This window comes from Heteronotia binoei, chromosome 5 (assembly GCF_032191835.1).
Source record: "Heteronotia binoei isolate CCM8104 ecotype False Entrance Well chromosome 5, APGP_CSIRO_Hbin_v1, whole genome shotgun sequence".
NCBI classification, from domain to species: Eukaryota; Metazoa; Chordata; class Lepidosauria; order Squamata; family Gekkonidae; genus Heteronotia; species Heteronotia binoei.
The window spans coordinates 90188603-90211075 of record NC_083227.1 but is presented as its reverse complement, the minus strand read 5'-3'; the positions used below and the strand labels follow the sequence as shown (position 1 = coordinate 90211075).

General features: G+C 42.0%; 1 protein-coding gene across 1 annotated transcript; it reads left to right on the top strand.

The window, feature by feature from the left end:
- Nucleotides 1–1289: 1289 nt before the first annotated feature.
- TMEM40 (transmembrane protein 40) lies at nucleotides 1290–19259 on the top strand. Its single transcript, XM_060238810.1, has 9 exons — nucleotides 1290–1353; nucleotides 6788–6883; nucleotides 11034–11069; nucleotides 13912–13944; nucleotides 15396–15455; nucleotides 16080–16151; nucleotides 16233–16307; nucleotides 17204–17266; nucleotides 19009–19259. The coding sequence occupies exons 1-9, from the start codon at nucleotides 1290–1292 to the stop codon at nucleotides 19026–19028; spliced, it is 519 nt and encodes a 172-aa protein (XP_060094793.1). The 3' UTR covers nucleotides 19029–19259.
- The last annotated feature ends 3214 nt before the right edge of the window (nucleotides 19260–22473 follow it).

The following is a 22473-nucleotide window of genomic DNA, read 5'->3' as shown; positions in this document are numbered from 1 at the left end:
GAAAGAAAACTGCAGAACATCAAGATGTGAATCCATCCCTGATCAGTGTAATCTGGAGTAACGCTAGTCTCCACACTGTGATGGCACAAAGTAAATAAATAACATTCAGAAAATCTTGTTCCAGGCTAGAATCTATTCTCCTGCCCCTCCCAAAAGTAATTTTCAAGAATTTGGTACTTGTTTTCATATTCCCTATTTTGGACCTTCACTGTAGGTCTAAGTTTTTCTTCTACAGCAAGTTCTACCTCATTTCCAGTAGGGCCTTCAACCCAACAAGACAGAATCTGTGACTTTTCTATGGTTCATTTGAGTTGAACTCTTTCTAGCGCTCTTCTACTCATTTCTGTGGTTGGTGTTTAAGAATGTGGAACAGGGTTCTTTCAAATTCTGACATTAACTTTGAGAGGTAAGTAGAAACTTGAATAAAGCTAGGGAGCCCAATTGTTTCTCTCTGTAGTCTTTTAAAAACAATAGCCACGGCTCCCATCAAAAAGGTGTGTGTGTGGGGGGGGTCTCTCTTCTACTTGTGTGTGTGTTTTCTCATTACATGTCTTAAGACACAATCCATATCTGTGTGTTTTTCTTATGCAGAGATTACTATGTGTGAAACAGCCCATTATTTGACTGGAATGGAATGGAATTATTCGTTTGGAAGATGCAAATTACACTATCTTCATGTATAGATCCAAAATAAGTTATAGAGGAACAGTAGGCCTTACCTGTTTTGTAAACTATCTTTGTTTTTATAGACACAGCAATGAGCAACTCAGATTCTTCCGTTCCAATTCATTCAGCAGAACATGAAGGTACTTCTAAAGCAGAAAAATTAAGATACTGTCTGGATAAGAGAACGGTTTGTGTTACTCAGTTAAACTCAAGCACCATAGCAGTCTATTTGTTCCTGGAATATCTTCATCCAGTCTCAAGCAAGTTAGCAAAGACAGAGTTGACTGTTTTTGTATGCTCCTGTCCCCAGTGTTTGGCAGACTGGTGAAGTGTCTCCTCCAGTTTTAACTATGTGGACTAATTCACAAATGCCACTTAAATTGCTTCCACAAAGATGATTAGCTCTTCTTTGCCTCCCTGACTTCAGATTGGGATGGGGGAGGTTCAATACAACAGTGTTGTGCAGCTGTTCACATTCTGGTTTTCCCCTGCCTCATTGCATTTTCTCCCATTCCTATTTTGGTATAATCTTTTCAGAAAGACTGTACTCAAAGCAGTTTTGGTCACCATATGGATAGAAAGGTATAGATTTTTGGACTTCCCCTCATTCATTGGCATGGTCAATGGACGACAAGAAATCATCCCCATTTATAAGCAGCCTTCGAGTGTTTCTCAGTCCCTCAATTGGTATGCATATTTGAAAAGATAGGAATACAGATTTAAATGCACTCAGGGCTTTCTTTGAGCTGGAATGCACTGGAACGCTATTCTGGCTGGCCTGGGCAGCATTCTGGCTCAGCCTAGGCAGCTTCCCGGCTGTTCAGGGGGGACTCAGGGGGCCAAGCTGCAGAGCGCAGGCTTCCTAAGAATCAGCAGTTTACAGGTGAGTTGCTCCCATCCTTCCTTCCTTCCTTCCTTCCTTCCTTCCTTCCTTCCTTCCTTCCTTCCTTCCTTCCTTCCTTCCTTCCTTCCTTCCTTCCTTCCTTCCTTCCTTCCTTTCTTCCTTTCTTTCTTTCTTCCTTTCTTTCTTTCTTTCTTTCCTTCTTTCTTTCTTTCTTTCTTTCTTTCTTTCTTTCTTTCTTTCTTCCTTCCTTCCCCCTCCCTCCCTTTCATTAATTGATTTCTTTCTGTTAGTCTTTCTTTTCTCCCTATTTGCTTTATTTCCACTCCCCCACTCTCTCTCTCTCTCTCTTTCTCTGTCAGTCAGTCTGTTTGCTCTCTCTCTCTCTCTAGCTTCCTAGAATTGTGTCCTTGCAAATTGAATGTTGATGCTCTGAGTCAGCTTTGTCTCTTAATGGACATGAGGGCTAGTGCCTACTAAGGACTCTAACCTTGGGAACCTACAGCCAAAGAGGAATATTATACTGGAGAGCCATTGCTAAACTGAGTAGACTGGGGTGGGGGCTTGAAATGCCCTGCCATTTCATGTTTTCCCAGGCTGAAAGCATTTTGTACTTTTAGTTTTCTGCTGGGTGAGCCTTGTGCTTTGTCTTGATGTTTTATTTTTAAAATTGCATTGCAAAATCCCACTATTCTCCTACCTTTCCTAACAAAACATTGCAAGAATTTTAAGCATGTTTGTATTTTAAGATAAAAAATAATATCTTTAATTGTGTTTGCCTGTGTCCTTTATAAAGTCTATATCTCTTCTATCTGGCATACATTTAGAACACACATGACTTGGTCCCACAAAGTCCCATTTATGTTAGATCTGGCCCTCCTAACAAATGAGTTTGACATCCCTGAACTAGAATGATGTATCACTTGTATGCTGACAAGACTCAGATCAGTTTCTCCTTTGCATCTAATTAGGATGAGGCTATGGATATTCTAATAAGGGAGGGATGGTGGCTCAGTGGCAGAGCATCTGCTTGGTAAGCAGAAGGTCCCAGGTTCAATCCCTGCATCTCCAACTAAAAAGGGTCCAGGCAAGTAGGTGTGAAAAACCTTTGAGTAGACAATACTGACTTGATGGACCAAGGGTCTGATTCAGTGGAAGGCAGCTTCCTATGTAATATGAACAAGTATCTGATTCTGTAACTGTTAGACAAGGGCCAATAAGTTGAAACTCAGTCCAATAAGATTGAGGTTATGTTAGTAGGTGAAAAGACTTATGGGAAGTTTAGCCTAATATGAATTTTGAGTCCAGTGGTACCTTTTAGACCAGGGGTGGCCAAACTGTGGCTTGGGAGCCTTATGTGGCTATTTCACATATATTATGTGGCTCTCAAAGCTGCCACCACCACCCCCACCACCACCACATTTGCTGGCTTGGAGGAGGCATTTCTTTCTTTAAATCACTTCTCCAAGCCAAACCAGCTGGTAGCTTGGAGAATACATTTACAGTTAGTTGCTTTCTTTCCATCTCTCCCTCCCTTCTCCCTCCCCCATCTATTTCATTCCCTCCCTCCCTCCCTTCCTTGAGTGGTGGGCATTGTCTTCTGAAGGTCTGCTGCTGGGGTTTGTGGCTGCCTTTAAAGGTTCTGGTGGGAGCAGCTGCAGTTTCTGCATGGAGGGAGAGAGGGGTGGCAGGTGGGGGGGCAAAGCTGGCTACCCCCGGGTCCAGTTGCACTTGATTATCCCAGCTGGTGTAGCCTAATATGCTAACGAGTGTGTGACCTAATATGTTAATGAACTAATATGCTAATATTAGGGTGTGGTGTAATATGCTAAGGAGTTCCTTCTGTGCTTTTTCCACCAAAAAAAGCCCTGAACGCGCTTATTCTAGATTTCTGAATCTGGTTGTGCCTTAGAATTGATTTACAACCATATTTCAGCTTTCTTTAGTCTATAGCATTTGTATCTTTCGTCTATAATTGTATTTTTAGTCTACAGCTGTCTATAAGTATTCTTCATTAATATATTTTTTGTTTCAGTTTCAACAACTTTGTGAATATGCCACTGACTAAAGTATTCATACTGATAGTAACACTTGCCCTCTTTTGTGGTTGTCAACCTCTAAGAGGGACTTGAAGTTCACCTGGAATTTTGACTAATCTACAGATAACACAACAGTTCTACTATAGAAAAATGGCAGCTTTGGAGGGTAGATTCTATGCTGGGGGTGTTGAACACATTTGTTATGAGGGCCGGATCTGACATAAATAGGACTTTGTGGGGCCAGGCCATGCATGTCATGAAATATAATGCCAGGTGGTGGAGATATAAACTTTATAAAGGATTAGGGTTGCCACGTCCAACTCAGGAAATATCTGGGGACTTTGAGGATAGAGCCAGGAGACATTCCCTTTCCCTAAAAATAAATAAATAAAAATACAGCAGTGCAATTCTTCTGAATACACTCTTCGTTTCCACCTCTCTTTTTTTGCATTCAAATGGTTCTACTGAAGCTGTACTTCCACTAAAATGAAAGTGAACTCTCTCTTTCTTTCTCTTTCACACATACCACACACACACACACACACACTCACAAAGCAGCCAACCAACTTACGAAGAGTTCTAGGGGGTGGACTTTTCCTCTATCCATACTCAGGTTCTAGTTAACGCTTTACTATCCCTTTTACTATGCAAAAAGTTTCTGAAAGGAATGCAAAATGAACAGAGGTATTGGGCTCTCTTGCTTCCTTTCTCACATGCATACATGTCTCTTCCTGCTCACCCCCTCCTGCAGCTTCAATCTTGCTGAGATTTAAAGGCACACATAAACCTTCCAAAACAGAAGCAATTGCAAGCTTCTGAACCTGCCTGAGATCTAAAGGAACATGGTAGCTGTTGGGGCAGGGATTACCCACTCTGGCCAGCTGGCTGGCAGTGAGGAGAAGCCTGCAAAACTGGGGGATCCCCTGACCACACTTGGGGACTGGCAAACCTATAAAGGATACAAACACAATGCAAGACATTGTGGGGGTTTTTTTACTTAAAATACAAACATGCTTTAAAAACTCTTGCAATATTTTGTTTATTTAGCAGTCTTTGAAAACTCACACCTCCCAAACCTCCCCCCCCCCAAAAGATGCCTGTCTAAAATGGAAAGGTGGAAAAATAGTGGGGTTTAGCAATGCAATTTTAAAAATAAAACATCAAGAAAAAGCACAAAGATCACAGCAGAAACCGAAAATATAAAATGCTCTGAGCATAGGAAAACATGAAATGGCTGGACAGTGCAAATGTCTTCCCTCAGTTTACTCATGGCTCTCCAGTGTAATCTCCCCCCTTGGCTATGAGTTCTCAGGTTAGAATACTCACTCAGGCACCCATTTTCAGGTCCATTCAGCAGAAACAACTTGGCTCAAAACATCATCCATTTATTTGCACAGAGATAACTCCAGTAGGCAACAGCTTCAGCAGCATACAAAACTGGAAAGTGAAACTACATGAGCTCTACTACGTTGAAATACATTGCAGCACAGACAAAGTTACATGGAAAATGTGAAATGGATTTTCCATTAAGGTAGCTGGGCCCAGAAAGACTACTCTGGGACTGGAATGACAGCCCCCAGAGTGAAACGACAGTCCCTGGGAGTAACAGAAGCATTCTGGGATTGGAATGAGGGCCCCCAGAGTGGAATTCCATTCCTTGAATGCTGTTGCCTTGGGTCAGTCATAGCTATTGCAGGAGTTGTCCTTGAAAGGGCAGCTGCTGTGAGAGCCCTCTCAGACCCACCCACCTCACTCTCTTTCAGGGTGTCTGTTGTGGTGGGAGAAGATATAGGAGATTGTAAACCTCTCTGAGTCTCTGATTCAGAGAGAAGGGTGGGGTATATATTTGCAGTCTTCTTCGTCTTCATCTGCTACTCCCAAGTGTCATTCCATCTGCATACTGTCATTCCAGTACCAGAACACAGATTCTATTACTAGGGACCATCATTCTATTCTAGGGGCTGTCATTCTAGTCCCAAAGCACTGTTTCTATTGCTAGAAACTATCTGGGTGCAGAGACCTTAATGGAAAATCCATTCAGCATTTTTTTGCAATGTTGCAAGCCCAGAAGAATACTGGCAAAGACAAGTCCAAGGGAGCTGGGAACTTCAGCAGCCTCCAGCTTCAAAGGGTGAGGACAGGCAGGGGAGGAGGAGATGTGGGAGAAAAGAGCTGTGGGATGGATTAATGTCATGGGTGGGCCCAGGGTGTTTTTCTTTTAAGTAGGATTGCACAGGAACACAGTTCCAGCTGGCTTGGTGTTAGGGGGAGTGGCCTGATATACAAATGAGTGCCTGCTGGGCCTTTTCTACATGAACGGCACTGGGTGGACCATTGATGACCCACAGGCTGTAAGTTTGATACCCCTGTGTATCCCATCCTTGCTAAGGAACTTCCCCTGTCCAAGCTCTGCCCTCAAATCTTCCCTGCTTGGAGCTGACAATCCTCCCCTCTTTGTACTTGACATCTAAGTGGTAGCAGTGGCAAGATATTAATTTAGGTGCACAATTGAACCACACAATTTGCACTGCAGACCAATATGACCACTTGTTTTACTGCTTGGTCAGTCTTGTTTCTGAAGTCATCATCAGAGCTCCTGGTTTTAAATAGTGCAACACATACATTGGCCTTGAATAATTAGATAAGGAGTTTCTGCTTTCTCATTGGCAAACTTCAGTATGATTCTGAGTACATAAGGACACATACACACCACCAATACTTGATAGGAATTGTAGGATTGGTTAGTACTGGTACAGTTATCAATGAAACATTCTTGTTTAATCTTGGGGCCCTAGGGTTGTTGACAATGTAGACATTTTTGAAATGCTGAGAATGGGCACAAAATGGCTCTCCTGGGAGTGGGAAACAGGACTATATGCAAAATAATCACTGTGGAAGTGAGGACAATTTTTTAAAAGTTTTCATTTTCTAAGCCAATAATGGGAGTCAGCTGTTTTTGAATGAGGTACTCCTTGCAGACCTAAAGGTAATGCTTCCTGGAGACTTTTAAAGGACTTCCTGCTTCAGTGACGTAGAGGAAAGCATGGACTGGTTCTTTGGAAAAGAAGCAAATGGACACCCACAAATACTTTGATAAGAGACATGGTGTCCACAAGTGCCACACTGGGGATCACTGGTTTAAAGCAACAGTTCTGTTACCAGCAGATATGGGAATACCTTCCTTGTTCAGTGCTCTGCACAAAGCTTTAATTAATCACCCATGGTATGATTTCTTTAACAGATGGGAAACAAAAACTAGTTAAAAAAACAAGATCTCAAGAAGACAGTGAAGATGAAAGTTTGGCGGGGGAGCTGGAACAGCACAGTCAACCAGAAGGTAGCAAAAGAAGCTTTTATTTGTTCAAGGAATATGGAGCCAACCTACATGATACAGTGAATAGCATCCTGATCAGGGTCACCAGGGCTTGGAGATTTCCAGAAAAGACAACTGATCTCCAGACTACAAAGATCAGTTCCTCTGGAGAAAATGGCTGCTTTGGAGGGTGAACTCCATGGCATTAGACCCTGCTGAAGCCTCTTCCCTCCCCTCCCCAAATCCTGCCCTCCTCACAATCCACCCCCAAATCTCCAGGGACTTCCCAACCCTGAGTTGATAACCCTTCTCCTGACTGCAAAATAAATGTGAAATGCAGCATTAGAGACTGTGATTGGATGCATAAAAAATGGTAGGAATACCCTTCTTGCATTTTTCCACATAAATGTCCCCTCTTCTAACTGCTTTCTAGTATTGCCAAGATCAGCCTGGCAACCAGCAGATGGTGCATGGAGATATGGGGAGCAGCTATCAGAAATAGCGTAATATCACTTCAAGGGGAAACCTGGCTGTGACATCACACTTCTCTGCAAATCACCATACACTCTGTGGTAAAACCTAGAGAGGCATTTTGTCATCACACACCCCCCCCCATCCCACTGTTTTTCTGACAGTTAATTTTTCTCCATCTATCACTAAGAGGGGCTGGCAACTCTGCTGCCCTACTGCTTTCCCACATGCGGTAAAAAGATAAATAGAGAAGAGGCCTCTTTGCATGTATGCTGGAGTAGAATGTGGAATACATTCTAGAATTCCCCACCAAACATTTCATAATGGAACATTTTTGTTCTTTTTGTACCAAAAATACTATATAATATTACCTTAAGCCTATTCTACATGATGATGGTGTAATAGGTTGTACCACTTCAGGGTACAGTTAGGAGATGCCATTGTTCTTAATGCCAATCAATGTTAAAAATAAAAAAACCTCCTTGCAAGTTAAAATCTGGTACAACAAAGCAAGGGGTTCTTGTTCAGCCTGACCCCACTGTGTTAGTCTTCCATTTGTAGAAAGTATCTTATGTGTAGAAACATTTAAAATGCAATTTCTAAGTTCCAAACAGGTCACGTTCCTACCACCTCATTCCAGTCCTACCTCAAGGCAAAAGAATAGCTCCCCTCCCTCCCTTACAATTCAGCACTTATATACTGGCTTTTTCAATTTTTTTTTTGTAGTTAAAAAAGTGGAGCAGGAGATCCACAGTCCAGAACACAGATACCAGCAAAGGCACTCAGCTGAGAGGGTTCAGCCTCACGATGCTCAGCTAACCTGAATAAAAAAGCTGATACAAGAGATCTAGCACATAAACCCACTAGAGGCTATAATCTAGACCTGCATGAGTTCTAATTGGTTAAAACAGTGATAAAATGAGTCAAATTAACTTGAACAGAATTCCTTTAGTCTGAAACTCTCCATTGTGTAGTAAAGCAAAGTTTTATATAGTTAAACATATAGGACTAACAGTATCCCTGAGTGTAATTAAATAAATGTTTCTTATTTGACTTTGTAATATGTCAGCTTCAGTTTCTCTTCCCAGTCTACCAAGGTGCTGGATATTTTGCATTCACACCACTTGCAAAAGAAACCTGGTTCCAGCAACACACTGAACAGTCTAGTAACTAGAGTATAATTTGCACTTTAAAAGATGAAGCCCCCCCCAAATAACAACACAATTATTGCTTTTTAACTTTGTGGTTTGTACAGTTTTATCAAATTTTATATTATACCTACCTTTGGTTCTGAGTTGGTCAAGAGAAATGCTACTGTATAATATTTTAAAGATATAATATCAATTATACCAAATTTAATTATCTCCCTAAGAAAATTAGATATATAGGAGCAGAATCACCAAGTGGAAGGGCAGTAGAACAAGGAGAGCAGGATGGGATTTTCTGGTCTCTTGCCACCTGCCTTTGGTCCTGACTATGTAAGTTCATAGTTACCTCCATATATATATATATATAAAAAGAGGTCCGTTGCGCAGAGTGGTAAGGCCGCAGTACTACAGCCCAACCTCTCTGCTCACAACCTGAGTTTCGATCCTGGTGGAAGCTGGGTTCAGGTTGTAAGCCAAAATGCCCTCAAAACAGGGTTGGGGAATTGTCAGGTGGGCACCTGGCTTAGTCAGGAACTTTTACCTGTGTATACAGGATTCCACGTCCAGAAATTAATGCTTAAAATATTAGGGACTCTAATTAAGTAAAACAATTAAAATTTATTAACAAAAATATAGGCTTCCATACAAGATAAAATACTCATCATACACATAAAATCATAAAATCATACACACAGTCCTAAGAAAAATAGAGAGAGAGATAGGGGAACACAAGGGTAGACGAACAGGGTGATACTTACCGATCGTAGTCTTCAAGGAAGGCTCCAATGGCGAGCGAGGAAGTGGGAGAGGGGACCCGAAACTTGGCTTTAGAATGGGGGATGGATCTAGGCAGCGGAAATTGGGATACTGCTAGATGCACACCTGTGGGTAGCTAGTCCACAGGTTATAAGGACTCTCTTGAGCCCTTACGGTATGGGAGGTACGAGGGAGGAGGAAGGTGGTCAGCTGATGCATGACCTCCCAAAAAGGGGAGGCTTTGCAGTGACCATAACGGCTGAACTACTGTGAGAGCCAATAGAAAGTTCATTGGTGTCACCTAATTGGGTGTCCATTCCTGACCAATGGACTTGCTTGGATCCTGGATACCTGAGTGAACTTTCAGGTTGAAATGGACCATGGTGAGGCTCCAAAATGACCGTTCGGGAGAAGAATAGGAGAGATTACTGGGTGGGGAGATGATTAAGACTAATAAACTTATCTAAAAGAGTGACAACAGAGAGTCAAATCATTGCCTAGGTAACACCCGGTTTGCACAAGGGAACTTGGCTTTGGCTGAAGATGGTCTTCCTCTTCTTCTGTCTTCTCTTTGGCACCAGTCTTTGTCTTGAGTTAGACAAAGGCAGTGGCGGTTGGACGATTAGCCACTCCTGGGGTGGGTAGATTGCTTGCAGGCACAGGTGACATCTGTCGAGTACATGAACCGTCCGTTTTGCTGGAATGGAGTCAGGCCTTGTAGGAAGATGGCTGCGTGTGGTGTTAGCCCTCCATGGTGGATTCCATGGTCAGGGCTTCAAAATCGTTTGCCTGAATAGCTCCTGGCGGTGCAGTTTTCTCCGCTTTATGGCCGGGATGGACGTCATACAGAATGACGGGAAGCCATCTGTTCTCCTGTTGGGTACTCTTGTAGTGGTCTTGAGTGCCTTTGTAGCATTATGGCTGCTAGTATTGCATGGGTCCCTTTTGCCCCTGGATAGGTTTCACACTCTCTGGCCAGACGTGTGTGAGTCACTTCTCCAGGTGCTCTGGCAACCAAGTTGGTGATTACGATGTTTTGTAAGGGGTTTTTCCTCACAAGGTAGCCAGCTCCAGGTTGACTCAGCCTTCCATCCTTCCGAGGTCGGTAAAATGAGTACCCAGCTTGCTGGGGGGGAAGTGTAGATGACTGGGGCAGGCAATGGCAAACCACACTGTAAAAAGTCTGCCATGAAAACGTCATGATGCAATGTCTCCCCAGAATTGGAAATGACTGGTGCTTGCACAGGGGACTACCTTTACCTATATATATATATATATATATATATATATATATATATATATATATATATATATATATATATATATATATATATATATATATATATATATATATATATATATATATATATATATATATGGCTTTCTTTGAACAGGAACTACCTTTACCTTTATATATATATGGCTTTCTTTGAACAGGAATGCACAGGAACACAGTTCTGGCTGGCTTGGCATCAGGGGGTATGGCATAATATGTAAATGAGGCAGGTGACAAGAGACCAGAAAATCCCATCCTGCTCTCCCTGTCCTACTGCCTCTCCACTTGGTGATTCTGCTCCTGGTTACCAAAATCTGCTAGTTCCTGATTCTCCCAGCTAGCCAACTGAGAGAGGGCCTGAGACTTCATACTCATACCATACCACTGAAGGATCTTCCAGGAGAATTCCTATCTTTCAAAACCTCATTCTATAAGTTGATACAATAGTAGCAGAGCGTCCAAGTGCTGTTTCCCAACAACAAATAAATATGGTTAACGGTTCTGTATTTGTGCATCATTTTAGATTCATCCAAAGAAATAATTCCATACAGTGAATCAGGTATGTACTCTGAAATCACATCTGTCAGTGGCATGGTATTAACACATATGTGCATTAACAGAGACCAAGCACCAGTTTTAAAGTTGGATGGAGAACAATTTGGAGCACACAACTGACAGGAAAGGAAAGGGCAACACACCTCCATCTTTGGTGTGCTTTTATTTTAAAACAAAGCCTTGTGGTGAAGGGGACATTGTCACATGGGTTTGTATTCATAGTTATCTCGTAAAAGTTGGGTTCCCAAGTCCAACCCCAAAAATATCTGGGGACTTTGGGGGTAGAGCCAGGAGACTTTGGGGGTGGAGCCAGGAGACACTGGGGTGGAGCTAGGGGGAGGGGGGAAACAGCGAGCCGCCCTGTCTTGGAGCGTGCGACGCCGCTGCACAGCTGACGCCTCTTCTCTGCTCGCCGTGGCTGCTCCTCCGAGATGGGCTCAGGCTGAGCCCATCTCGGAGGAGCAGCCACGGTGAGCAGAGAAGAGGCCGCCGCGCCGCTGCCGCCTCGCCCGCTCCGCCTCTGGGGTGGAAGCGGAGGGGGGGTGGAGGCGGGCCAGGGGCGTGGCGAGCCGCGAGTCCGGGTCCTAGAAGGGCCCTGATTCGCGGCTCGCCATGCTCCTGGCCTGCCTCGCCCTCCCCTGCGCTGCTGCCGCCTCTTGGCTGCTCCTCTGAGATGGGCTCAGCCTGGGCTCATCTCGAAGGAGCAGCTGCGGTGAGAGGGGAGGGGGCAGCAGCGGCGTGGCACGGCGGCCTCGCCAGCTCCGGGATGCAGCGGCTGGCCATGCTTCCCAGCGCCGTTTCCACCCCCTCCCCCCGCTTCCGTTTTTTAGGGGAAGAGGGTGGAAATCCTGGGGTCCCCCGCCAGGGCGGGAGGGTTGGGAAGCCTACGTAAAAGTCAGTATGAGCAGAAAAGAATACATTACAAACAAACTATAGTGTGTTCAGTCAAAATGTTTCATGCATAGACAATTTATCATTAAACTCGGTACCAGGTTTAATGCTCTGGGATTTCTAAAGAAAATGAGAACATATAATCAATTTCAGCCCTTATTGTACAACTGCTTAAATTAATGTATTTTATTATTTTTAAAATTTATTTAAAACACTTATTAGTCAATGTTTCTTCTTTACAGAGCTCAAGGTGACTTATAGGTTTCCTAATACCCTGCAATATCTGAATAAATTAGAGAGATAGGGTGGATCACAGCACACATTACTTCCACATATACATGCAAAATGTTTTCTTTGTTCACTTACATATACCATGCAGGCACATGCGCCATCTTACCTGGAGTAGCTAGAGTTCCCTGTCTCTTGCACATGCCTTGGCCAAATACATTTGATGCCATAAAATGTATAATGCATCCATGATTACAGTGTTCCAAAGCAGAAGAGGAAGAGATGTGACTATACTGAGAAATTAAAAAGAAAAGAAATTAAGCTTGAACAAAACATCTACAATTTTCTTGCTGCCTTTTTGATATTTTACTCTTTTGTTGCTCCCTCTAGTGGTCACTGAAACTTATTTTCAGTTGTCTTTGTCTAACGCTACTGCTCACTTGCTGGGAAGGTCTGATGAGTGAGAAGACGTTTTGCAATACTCTGTTATTTATTTCTGAAAATATTTTTCTCTCTTATTTATTTATTTAATTTATTTCTGTTAACTTATAGCCTGCCCTTCCCCATAATGGGCTCAGGGCAGGTTCCAACACAATAAAACAATCAGATCAACAGTAAAAACAATCAAGAAATAAATAATACAGCAATCAAACAATTAACACAGATTAAAATTTAAGCCATTAATTCAGAAGTTGAATTTGAGTGGCATGGCATGGTGTGGACACATCATTTAAGTCAACTGTAATTGGCCCGAGTTAAGTAAGTGTTGGGAGGCCAGTTTGATGACATAATAGGGTAAGGACGTCTGCCTGCCTCAGCGATAGGCCTGGCGGAACAGCTCTGTCTTACAGGCCCTCCAGAATGGCAACACATCTGGCAGGGCCTGAACGTCTAGAGGGAGCTGATTCCACCAACTGGGGCCAGGGCCAAAAAAGCCCTGGCCCTGGTTGAGGCAAGCCGGACATCCCTTGGGCCAGAGACGGTCAGAAGATGTTGGCCAGCTGATTGCAATGATCTCCAGGGCTCATATGGGGAGAGACGGTCCTGCGGGTATGCCAGTCCCAGGTCGCGCAAGGCTTTAAACGTTAGTACTAAAACCTTGAGCGGATCTGGTACTCAGTTGGTAGCCAGTGCAAACTACGCAGCATCGGCCGACTGCTCGCCCGTACAGGCGATTCAGTCAGTAATTGTGCTTCCGCATTCTGCACCTGCTGCAGTTTCCGGGTCAGCCTCAGGGGCAGGCCTGTGTAGAATGAGTTACAGTAATCCAATCTGGAAGTGACCGTTGCATGGATCACTGTCCCAAGGGGCCAGATAGGTGTTAGCTGCTTGACCTGCCGGAGATGGTAAAAGGCAGATCATGCAACAACTGTGATCTGGGCCTCCATAGAGAGGGAGGCATCCAGTATCACACCCAGACTCCTCACCTTCTGGGCTGGCACAAGAGATGCGCCATCCAGGATGGGGAGCTGGGAGCCCGATCTTAGCCCCCCACAGCTCATGTTCAGGACCTCCATTTTGGTTGGATTAAGCTTCAGCCGGCTCAGTTGCAACCAACCAGCCATTGCTTCCAGCGCCCTGGTTAGATGGTCTGGGGAGGAGTCTGGGTGGCCGTCCATCAACAGATAGAGCTGTTGCCTTGTCGTAAACATGACAAATGTAATTGAAGTTTTTTACTCCAAGGAGATAGCTTCATTGTGATAGAATATCGTGTTGTTCTTTTTCAGAGGTAATGATCAGACATGATGCAAGTACAGATGGTAAATATCAACTGCAGAGTGCAAAGATATGTTTTGTTAATAACATGTACATTTTAATTTTCATATGAATATTATTGCCAGTTATTGATCTGGAATATGAAATTGTAAACATCAAGCTATTTAACTTGTGGTGACTCATTTTGTCTCTTTTCAGAAAGGATTACAGATTTAGAAACATCTATTTATGGAAAGAAGTATTCTCAAACTAGACTAGGTGACTGAGTCTTGCTTGTCTTTATGGTGAGCCCTTCCCCTTTCTCCAAACAAGTTAATATTCACTTTGTTATGGAGAAAGAGCCGCAGTTTTGGAAAACAGTGGTGACCTTGTTTGCTTACCCTCAACTTAGATCCAGTTGTTTTCAAGTCCAAGCCAGAGCATATGTGCCCCAGGGAGCCTTGCACTCTGCGAACCATCTTGTCCTTGGCCCAAGAGACATTCGCTTAGCCTCAGCCAGGGCTAGGGCTTTCTCTGCCCTGGCCCTGGCCTGATGAAACATGCTTTCAGATGACCTATTTACTTGTGAAAATGGAGCTGTTCTGCCAGGCCTATGGCTGAGGTGGTGGGAGTCTACCAGTTAGTCTCCCTGTTGCAGCCTCAGATGCTAGGATACCATCAAAGATTATATTGCTCAGTTATGGTCCAACCATTCCCAGATTAGGCAGTAATTCTACAACCAGCACAGTATTATAGCCCATAACTGGAATACTGTTAAATTGTTTTAACTGTTTTATTATCTGATATTTATTGTAATTGTTTTTATTGTTTTATCGTATTGACGTTATCTACCCTGAGCCCATTTGCGGGAAGGGCAAGACATAAATCTAAAGATAGATAGATGGATGGATGGATGGATGGATGGATGGATGATAGATAGATAGATAGATAGATGATAGATAGATGATAGATAGATAGATAGATAGATAGATAGATAGATAGATAGATAGATAGATAGATAGATAGATAGATAGATAGATAGATAGATAGATAGATAGATATTCTCCATCCAATGAGTGTTTTCTACCTCTTGTGAAGGGCCCTCAATGGGTAAACTTATCAGACAGGTTATGTACTATTATTAGTCATACAATGTGCTGCAAAATGCTAGAAAAGCTGTTTCAGAGTGTGTGCTTCAAACACTAGTATTCAACTATATAACACTGGAAGACAACAGGGAGTTAACTGTCTTATGCCTATCATGCACCCATCATAGTTTACTTGATTCTACAACCGTTTTCAGAATTGGCTCATTTACTCACAATTATTCTTAATCTTATTGCAGAAATGTCTAGCCTATATCTAGGATATTTGGAGCCCAAACACATCTCTCAGAGAAATCTAGCCAAATAATCCATTGACCACATTGACATGTTGCAACTTCAACCACTGTACTTAAAATGGTTTATAAATCTGCCTGGCTATTACTTTTTAACTCAAATTTAATTTTGTGTAGTGTCTGAAAAGGGAATCTGCCATGTGACTGAACATCCAAGGTGGTGGATAAAAAAAGATGGTAAGTACTTAATTGTCCTAAACTTAGGATGGAAACTTTGCTCAATAGTTATATCACAGAGATCAACCTGTTTAAAATATTTAGCCCTGGAATTCTAAAGTAATAACGAAGAGCACTATTATAGAGTGCTTTGCTTTCACCATAATATAATCAGACTTAGATCATAGACTAGGCATATCCAGGTTGGAAGTCTTTAGCAAATGAACACTATATATGCTGTATTTTTAGTATATGTGCTGCCGAAGCAAGCACATAAATATGCTGTACCATTCTTAGCAATTAACCTTTGAATATGCTCTTAACTTGGCATCTCTAACCATGTTTGAATAAGGCATATTCCCATATGTTAAATAATATATAGGGTGAAGAGGTTTGCTGATTCAATATTCCAGTGTAGAAATTAATGCATCTAGAAAAGATACATAAATCATTTATTTTGAGTGCTGTTAGCAGCATACATCTTTATATTCTCTAAATTACTGGAATTATGACAGCCTCCATTCCTCCCCAAAAGAAAAGTTTTATGTTTTAGATAGGTTTTGCTTTTGTTTTTTAGACTTCGGTCATTAAATTTGGTCTTTGGTTTACATTTTGCCATTTAATTTCTTGTGTTTCCCCCCCCAGATCAATTCTTTCATTTTGTCATTGTTTGCTTTGCGGTTGGAATCTTATTAATTTGCTTTTACAGATATAAAGGTAAGTCAAAACTGTAACACAGTGATTACAATTCTAGTGACTAATGAAGAAAATTGACCATATACATGTTCTAATTTTTAGACTGGACAGTTTCCGTTGGTGTTGGTTTGATTACCTTTGCAGCCTTGGAAACAACTGGAATCTATTTTGGCCTAGGTAAACATACCATATTATATAACAAAATAAACTACTTCTTATTCATGTCTGAGGCCAAATTAGACGTGATGGTGTCCATGGATCTGACCTACAGATGCTACTGCATCTGTGGGTGCCCAGTTCTAATCACCCCCACAAATAATTGTTTTTTCAAGTGTTAAAAAAGCTATGGAGGGGTGACACCCATTCTGGTGCTTGCAAAGGCATTGGGAGGGTGGGGAGGACAAGAATGCCTGGCCTGCCATACTGTAGGCCTGGTCAGGATTGAGCACTCACAGCATTTTTATTTCCTTTAACATGGCATCACATCTAGGTTTACCCTGGGGCTTCATATTTTGAGAGAGTAATAATAATAGAGCAAAGCTATACTTCATTCAATTAATTTTCTTCTGTTCAGCCAGACTGGCATCCAAGGTGCTTTACCTACAATATAAATAATGGCGAAATTGTGGAAATCTGTGTGACAGGTGGGAGGAGCAGAAGTTTACTTGTAGAGTGAAGAGAACCTGTGCCTATGCTGGAAATATGGTATTAATTGACTGGTACATTGTGAATGGGCAGCAGATGTTAAATAGTGACATCCTTCCCATTGTTCCAAACCTTTTGTCCCATTCTAGCCCTCATCTTAAGGAAGCAGAATTTCTTCCTGCCTGGGGAAACAGAGTTTTTTTCACTCAGGCCAAGCTCCAGCTTTCTCCTCTCTGGACCTCCCCCTTCCTGAGAAGTAAGGAAGGTGGCTTGGGTCAGGGAAGTAGGAAGACAATTATGGGTGATCTAATTTAATAACTAAAAAATGTTACATTCTTGTGTGGTGATTTATACTACTTGTTTTTCTTCCTAGGATGTAAAGACTCTGAACTAAATGCTTCATTTTGTTGTTTTGTTTTTTAAAATAGTGTGTCGTATTCGTGCTGTCATGGATAGTTTTGTTCCCCTGCTTAAGAGAGCCAGACTACCAGGTAATAAGACACTCTTGATGTGCTTTCATCCAATTCCACAATATGTTAGAGGATCCAGACTGAGTGGTTATTTTTTAGAATTAATTTTTAAAAGCTCTCAGTCTGAGCTTGGAAAGAAGGGAGGGTGATGAAGAGGCAGGAAAAAGACAAACTCAAGGAGAAAACGAGGGTAAAATACAGACACTATGCAAAGAGAGAGCTTCAAAGAGTGGAGTTCCATCTTCATTCCTCACAGCAGCTCTCAGAATCAAGTGTTGCATGACACACATATACTCAAACCTCTGTAAGATCCCACCGAGTATAAATATTCATGGTGGTCAAGTTTGCTAAAACAACAGCAAAAGCAAATGTGGGAAATGAGATACAGTTGGTGGTGAAGCTGAGAGACATCATACAGTTCTCATTCCATATGTTGCTCAAGTGCAGGCATGCAAGAGAATCAGTTCAGCAAAAGGCTGCATTTGATCACTCTGCTCTGCATTCTGAAAGCACTGTGAGGTTGGTTCCACGCAACAGTGGTGCTCTTGCTTGGCATTCAAATTAGAGTGGGCTGAGGGTGGCATTGGCATGGCGTTGTACCTCAGTTGTCCACTTTCTGTCTTGTCCTTGCTTTGAGGCTCTTTCTGTAACTTTGTTTGATACAGAAAGACTGCAAAGTGCCACACACCATGTAAACTGAATTAAAAATCGATCATGCATCTGCTTTAGTCTTACCTTCTCCATGTGCATGTATGTGCAAATGCTTAAGAGCTAGATCAGGCTTTCTCAGGGATGTTCTCAAATTACATGTGTCCAGTCTATGCTATCAGTACTCCTTAAGAAGGAACCTTCCATCTTAATATTAATTTGGGGTAGTGTAGCAGCCAAGCATGTGAGCTGGAAAGCTCCTTTCAGATGTCCTTTAAGAAGTCCCTATTCTTTCAGACTGCAGTCAGACATCAAACAAAAAACAAAACTCCCTCGTTCCATCCCATGGAGATTGAAGATGGAAGTCTTTTTAATTTTAGTTATGCCCAAATGTAAATGCCTGGACTTTCCAGGGTTAGTTTTCTTCCTAATAAACCAAGCTGAATCCTGTTTAGAAGTTGAGTGACTGAGAAGGAAATTAATCCAGTGTCCAGATGTTTCACAATGACAGACAAATCTAAATTTGGCACCTGTCTTCAAGGTCAACGTACTTTGCAAAAGGAGGAAGGGGAATATGAGCCTGGAAATTAGCAAGAACTTCCCCACTGCAATTTTTTAAATGTGACATCTGAATGAAGCCCCGCCTCACGGCAGAAAATACTCCCTACTTTATACTGCATGTATGGTAATTACTGAGAAAGTACACATGAAACACTTTGCACACCTGAAAGTACATTTGGGTATAAATACATTACTTAACTGGAGACAAGCGGTAATGAAGACAGGTTGCATGAACCTTTCTCATCCATTCAGTGTATATTTAAACATTGTGATGTATGAGCTGTTACTACACAGTGAGAAAATAAGTGTTCTCAATAGCTGATTTACTGGTAAAGCTACAGAAATAGTTTTGATTTTATAATTTCTTTTCATTGTCTTCTTCTTTTATTAAAAATAAAAAAGCAATAGGGTCAAAGATACACTGATAGTTCCACAAACACAGATTTATTTGTGATAGTGATACAGCCATTAAACAAGGTGGCAGCACTGCATTATCCAACATTTAAAAATAAGCATATGACAAGACTTTTTCTTTGTTGATTTTTACCACGTAGGTTTCAAGAAAACGATCTGAAAATTTCAAGAGAACTGAAATGAACGTTTGGCCTTAATGTTAACAAGGTGTTTGAAAAGCTGTCATAACGGCGAAGATATAACAACTGTGTATTAAACATACAAATGTGGTTTTCTCTCACTTGGGGAGAAGAAAAACAACACTCCAGTTGCCCCTTTCTTCTCTTCAGTGTAGGATGTGTTTAAGAGATAATGACTAGGTCTAAAAATTTCATTCCTGTCTCTTTTGTATAGATGGGTCTGGTTCTGCACAGTTAAGTCTATACCTGACTTATTAGGCTCTTTGTGGCTTGTCCTGACATTCTCCAAGCTGCATAAACAAGACATTGAATGTCACTCCTTTGTCTCATCTAAATACTTGTACAGGAAGATCAGTTTGAGTGAGAGCTACCAAACAGAGGTAGCATTAAAATGTTACACGAGGCAGCCGTTTTTATATCAGTGGTATAGACCACTTTCTTAGCCTTCTGTGCATCTGGAAAAAATCAGCCAATCCACAAACTGAGCCAATAGAGCAGCCCACCCATATTTCAACCCTTGGAGAAACTTGCCACCACTTGCTTTTAATTTCCATTAATTGAAGTACAGCTTCTTTTAATTAGCTGTATGATATGGGGGGGGGGGGGGGGAATAGGTTTCATGCCCTCCGCAGTCATCTATTTTCTCATAAACCATGATACAAAGATTGAACCTTCCAGGCTACTGAGAACTTGTAGGAGAAACTAGCAACTAACAACAGTTACCACTGCACATACTAGCCAAGGCTTATATTGCAGGGTTTTATTTAAAAGGGGGGTTTATATTAAGCAGTTTCTCAAAGTTTGGTTCATATCTTCAGGAGCACTGTAGGTGTAGCTACTTGTACTACAAATACCAGTCTAAAAGCCAGTGTTCTGACAGTTCCATAGCTCAAAGTAAACTGGTGTACCCTCATGTTTACATGTCAGGTGAAGGTTAATCCCTTAGCATTAGATCAGATGGTATATAGGTCAAAATCAGATTTAAAAGGCTGATCAAATGTGGTGCCATTCATATAGGAAAATTACAGATCTTACATCTCCTGAATCAGTAGGTACTCTTGTGTTTTAGGCAAGGCAAGGCAAGGAAGTGAATTATCCTGATTGCTCAGCCCAAAAACCAGGACTTACCCTGAACTTCTGACTTACTCATGTTCTTGCACATCTAGTTAGAGCCAGTAGGGATTCACCCAGGGTCTCATGTTCAGGACTTGCTATAGTCTTAACACATTTAAGCTTAATTTTGTAAAATTTGCTGAAGACTCCAGAAGGAAAATTAAATTTAAAAACTGCTTTCATTGCTCTGCTACATGGGAAATAAAATGTTCACCAAAAATGCAGATTTTTGGGTGGGTTTTTTTTTTTAGGAATTAATGCTTATTACATTGAGAAGTGTATGGCACTGAATTACAGACCTTGATTTCTTCTGATGGTTTGCCAAGGGGCTGCCTGTGCAATCAAATACACAGAATCCCTATGCTGAATCAGCTTAACAACTTTCTAAAATTCCAGCCGATCACATTACGATGGAATCATATCTTCTCTGTGAATCTGGATTGTTCTCACCTCTAAAGGCAGCTCTAACAATTGAAAACCACAGAGTCTGGCATAGGACAGGAATTCTCTTTGGGGAATCCAGATTCATAGCAATCTGTAGTAGATAGTGGCTAACCATACTGGTGGACACAGACGCCATGTCCTTCAGCCTTCCTCATGTATAAAAAGAGACATACACATGACAAAAACTAAGCAGGTCTATCTTTAAATGGGAGACTCCTGAAATGCTGTTTGGAGAAAACACAGGATATAATGAATAATAATGAGCTGTGCTCTTTTTCTCATGACTTCTGTGTGATTCCTCCCCCACCTCCGCCCCACCCCAAGTACTTGAGATTGTACCCTTGGAGCAGGGAGGGACAAGCTAGTAACAAACAATAAAGCTCAGAAGCACCCAAGGATATATTGTCCATGGATGAGGCTAGCTTAAAATCAGAGCTGGCTGAGCCAGAGTATGTCTAGCTATTCTATCTGACAGCAGTGATCTCAAGCAAGAAGGATCCAGAATGAAAACAAGGCCCTTGGCTCTTCTACATCAGCATGTTTCATTACGCTCTATTTGCACAGAAAGTGTGCACAGTTCAACATTCAGGGGGGAAAGCAGGAACTGCCTGCATATGAGAAAGGAGCATTAAGAAAATATTGAGCTAGGACAACAGTGCAGGAAGGTAAACAGTGACTGTTTTCGCACACAGCTTACCACACGATCATGTTCCTGTTCTCTCCGCAGCATCTGTTGGATTTCTCACTATCTGTGCCGAAGTTACAGGAAGTGCCGCGGCTTTTCCGTAGCAAACAAACCGCTAAAATCCAGTTTACGTTTGCTATGCAAAAGCCGTGGCACTTCCTGTAACTCCGGCGCAGATAGTGGGAAATCCGACAGACACTGTGGAGAGAACAGGAACATGACCACGTGGTAAGTTGTGTGCGAAAACGGTAAGTCTCTTTGTTCTTGGTATGAAAGACACAATGGATAAAAATGATGCACGCAAAGAAAGACCTGAACTATAATTTTCTTTACAGAAAAGTGACAAACACTTTGAATTGGATCCAGCATGAGGACCATGCAAGAAATGCTGATCTCCCTAGCTTTTCTTCTGCCCGGCAGTGATTTCAGACCCCAGGGTCACAAGATTAGCATGGAGTAGTGATCACGAGAGAAAAGAGGGCAAAACTGCACCCTTCTTCCTCATCTGTCCGTGGGGCTCTTCTCACATAAGAGGTAGGAAGGGTGTGATTTCACTCTCTTCCCTCTCCCCATTGCAGCCTCCCAACCCATATGCAGGTCCCATGACCCTGGGAATAAACTTAAAAATGGCTGCTAGGTCACAGGAAGCAAAGAATGCCTGGATCTATTAGCACCTTCTTGCTTATAGACTGCAGGATCCAGTCATTTATCTCAACTCATGATTCGTGAATACAAATTCTTCAAAACGAAATGTGTGCTTAGAGTGGGATATGAAGTTGCACCAAAAGTCACATCTTGTTTGAAGAAGGTAAGAGAACCAACTCAAACATAATTCTCAAGGCTACTGTGCTGCGGTGGTCAGTGTTGTGGGTCTGAATGCAAGGCAACCAGATTAAAATCCCTTCATTTGATGCATGAAACTTGCATGGGTTGAGAAGGTCACTACCTTTTAGCTTCACCTACCTCAAAGGATTATTGGAATAACAAAGAATTGTAAGGAATTTGCAAACATGGGATTGTGTTTTTAAAGTCTGATAATTAAAAAGTGGAGGGGGGGCGGGGGAGAGGAGGATCCTGAAAACTTTAATGTTCCTGTTTTGTTCCTTATGTCAGTTATCAGTGTGTAGCTTTCTAAAAATCCTTTCACTCTAGTTCAAAACAGCTAGCAAAACAAGCAAGCACTA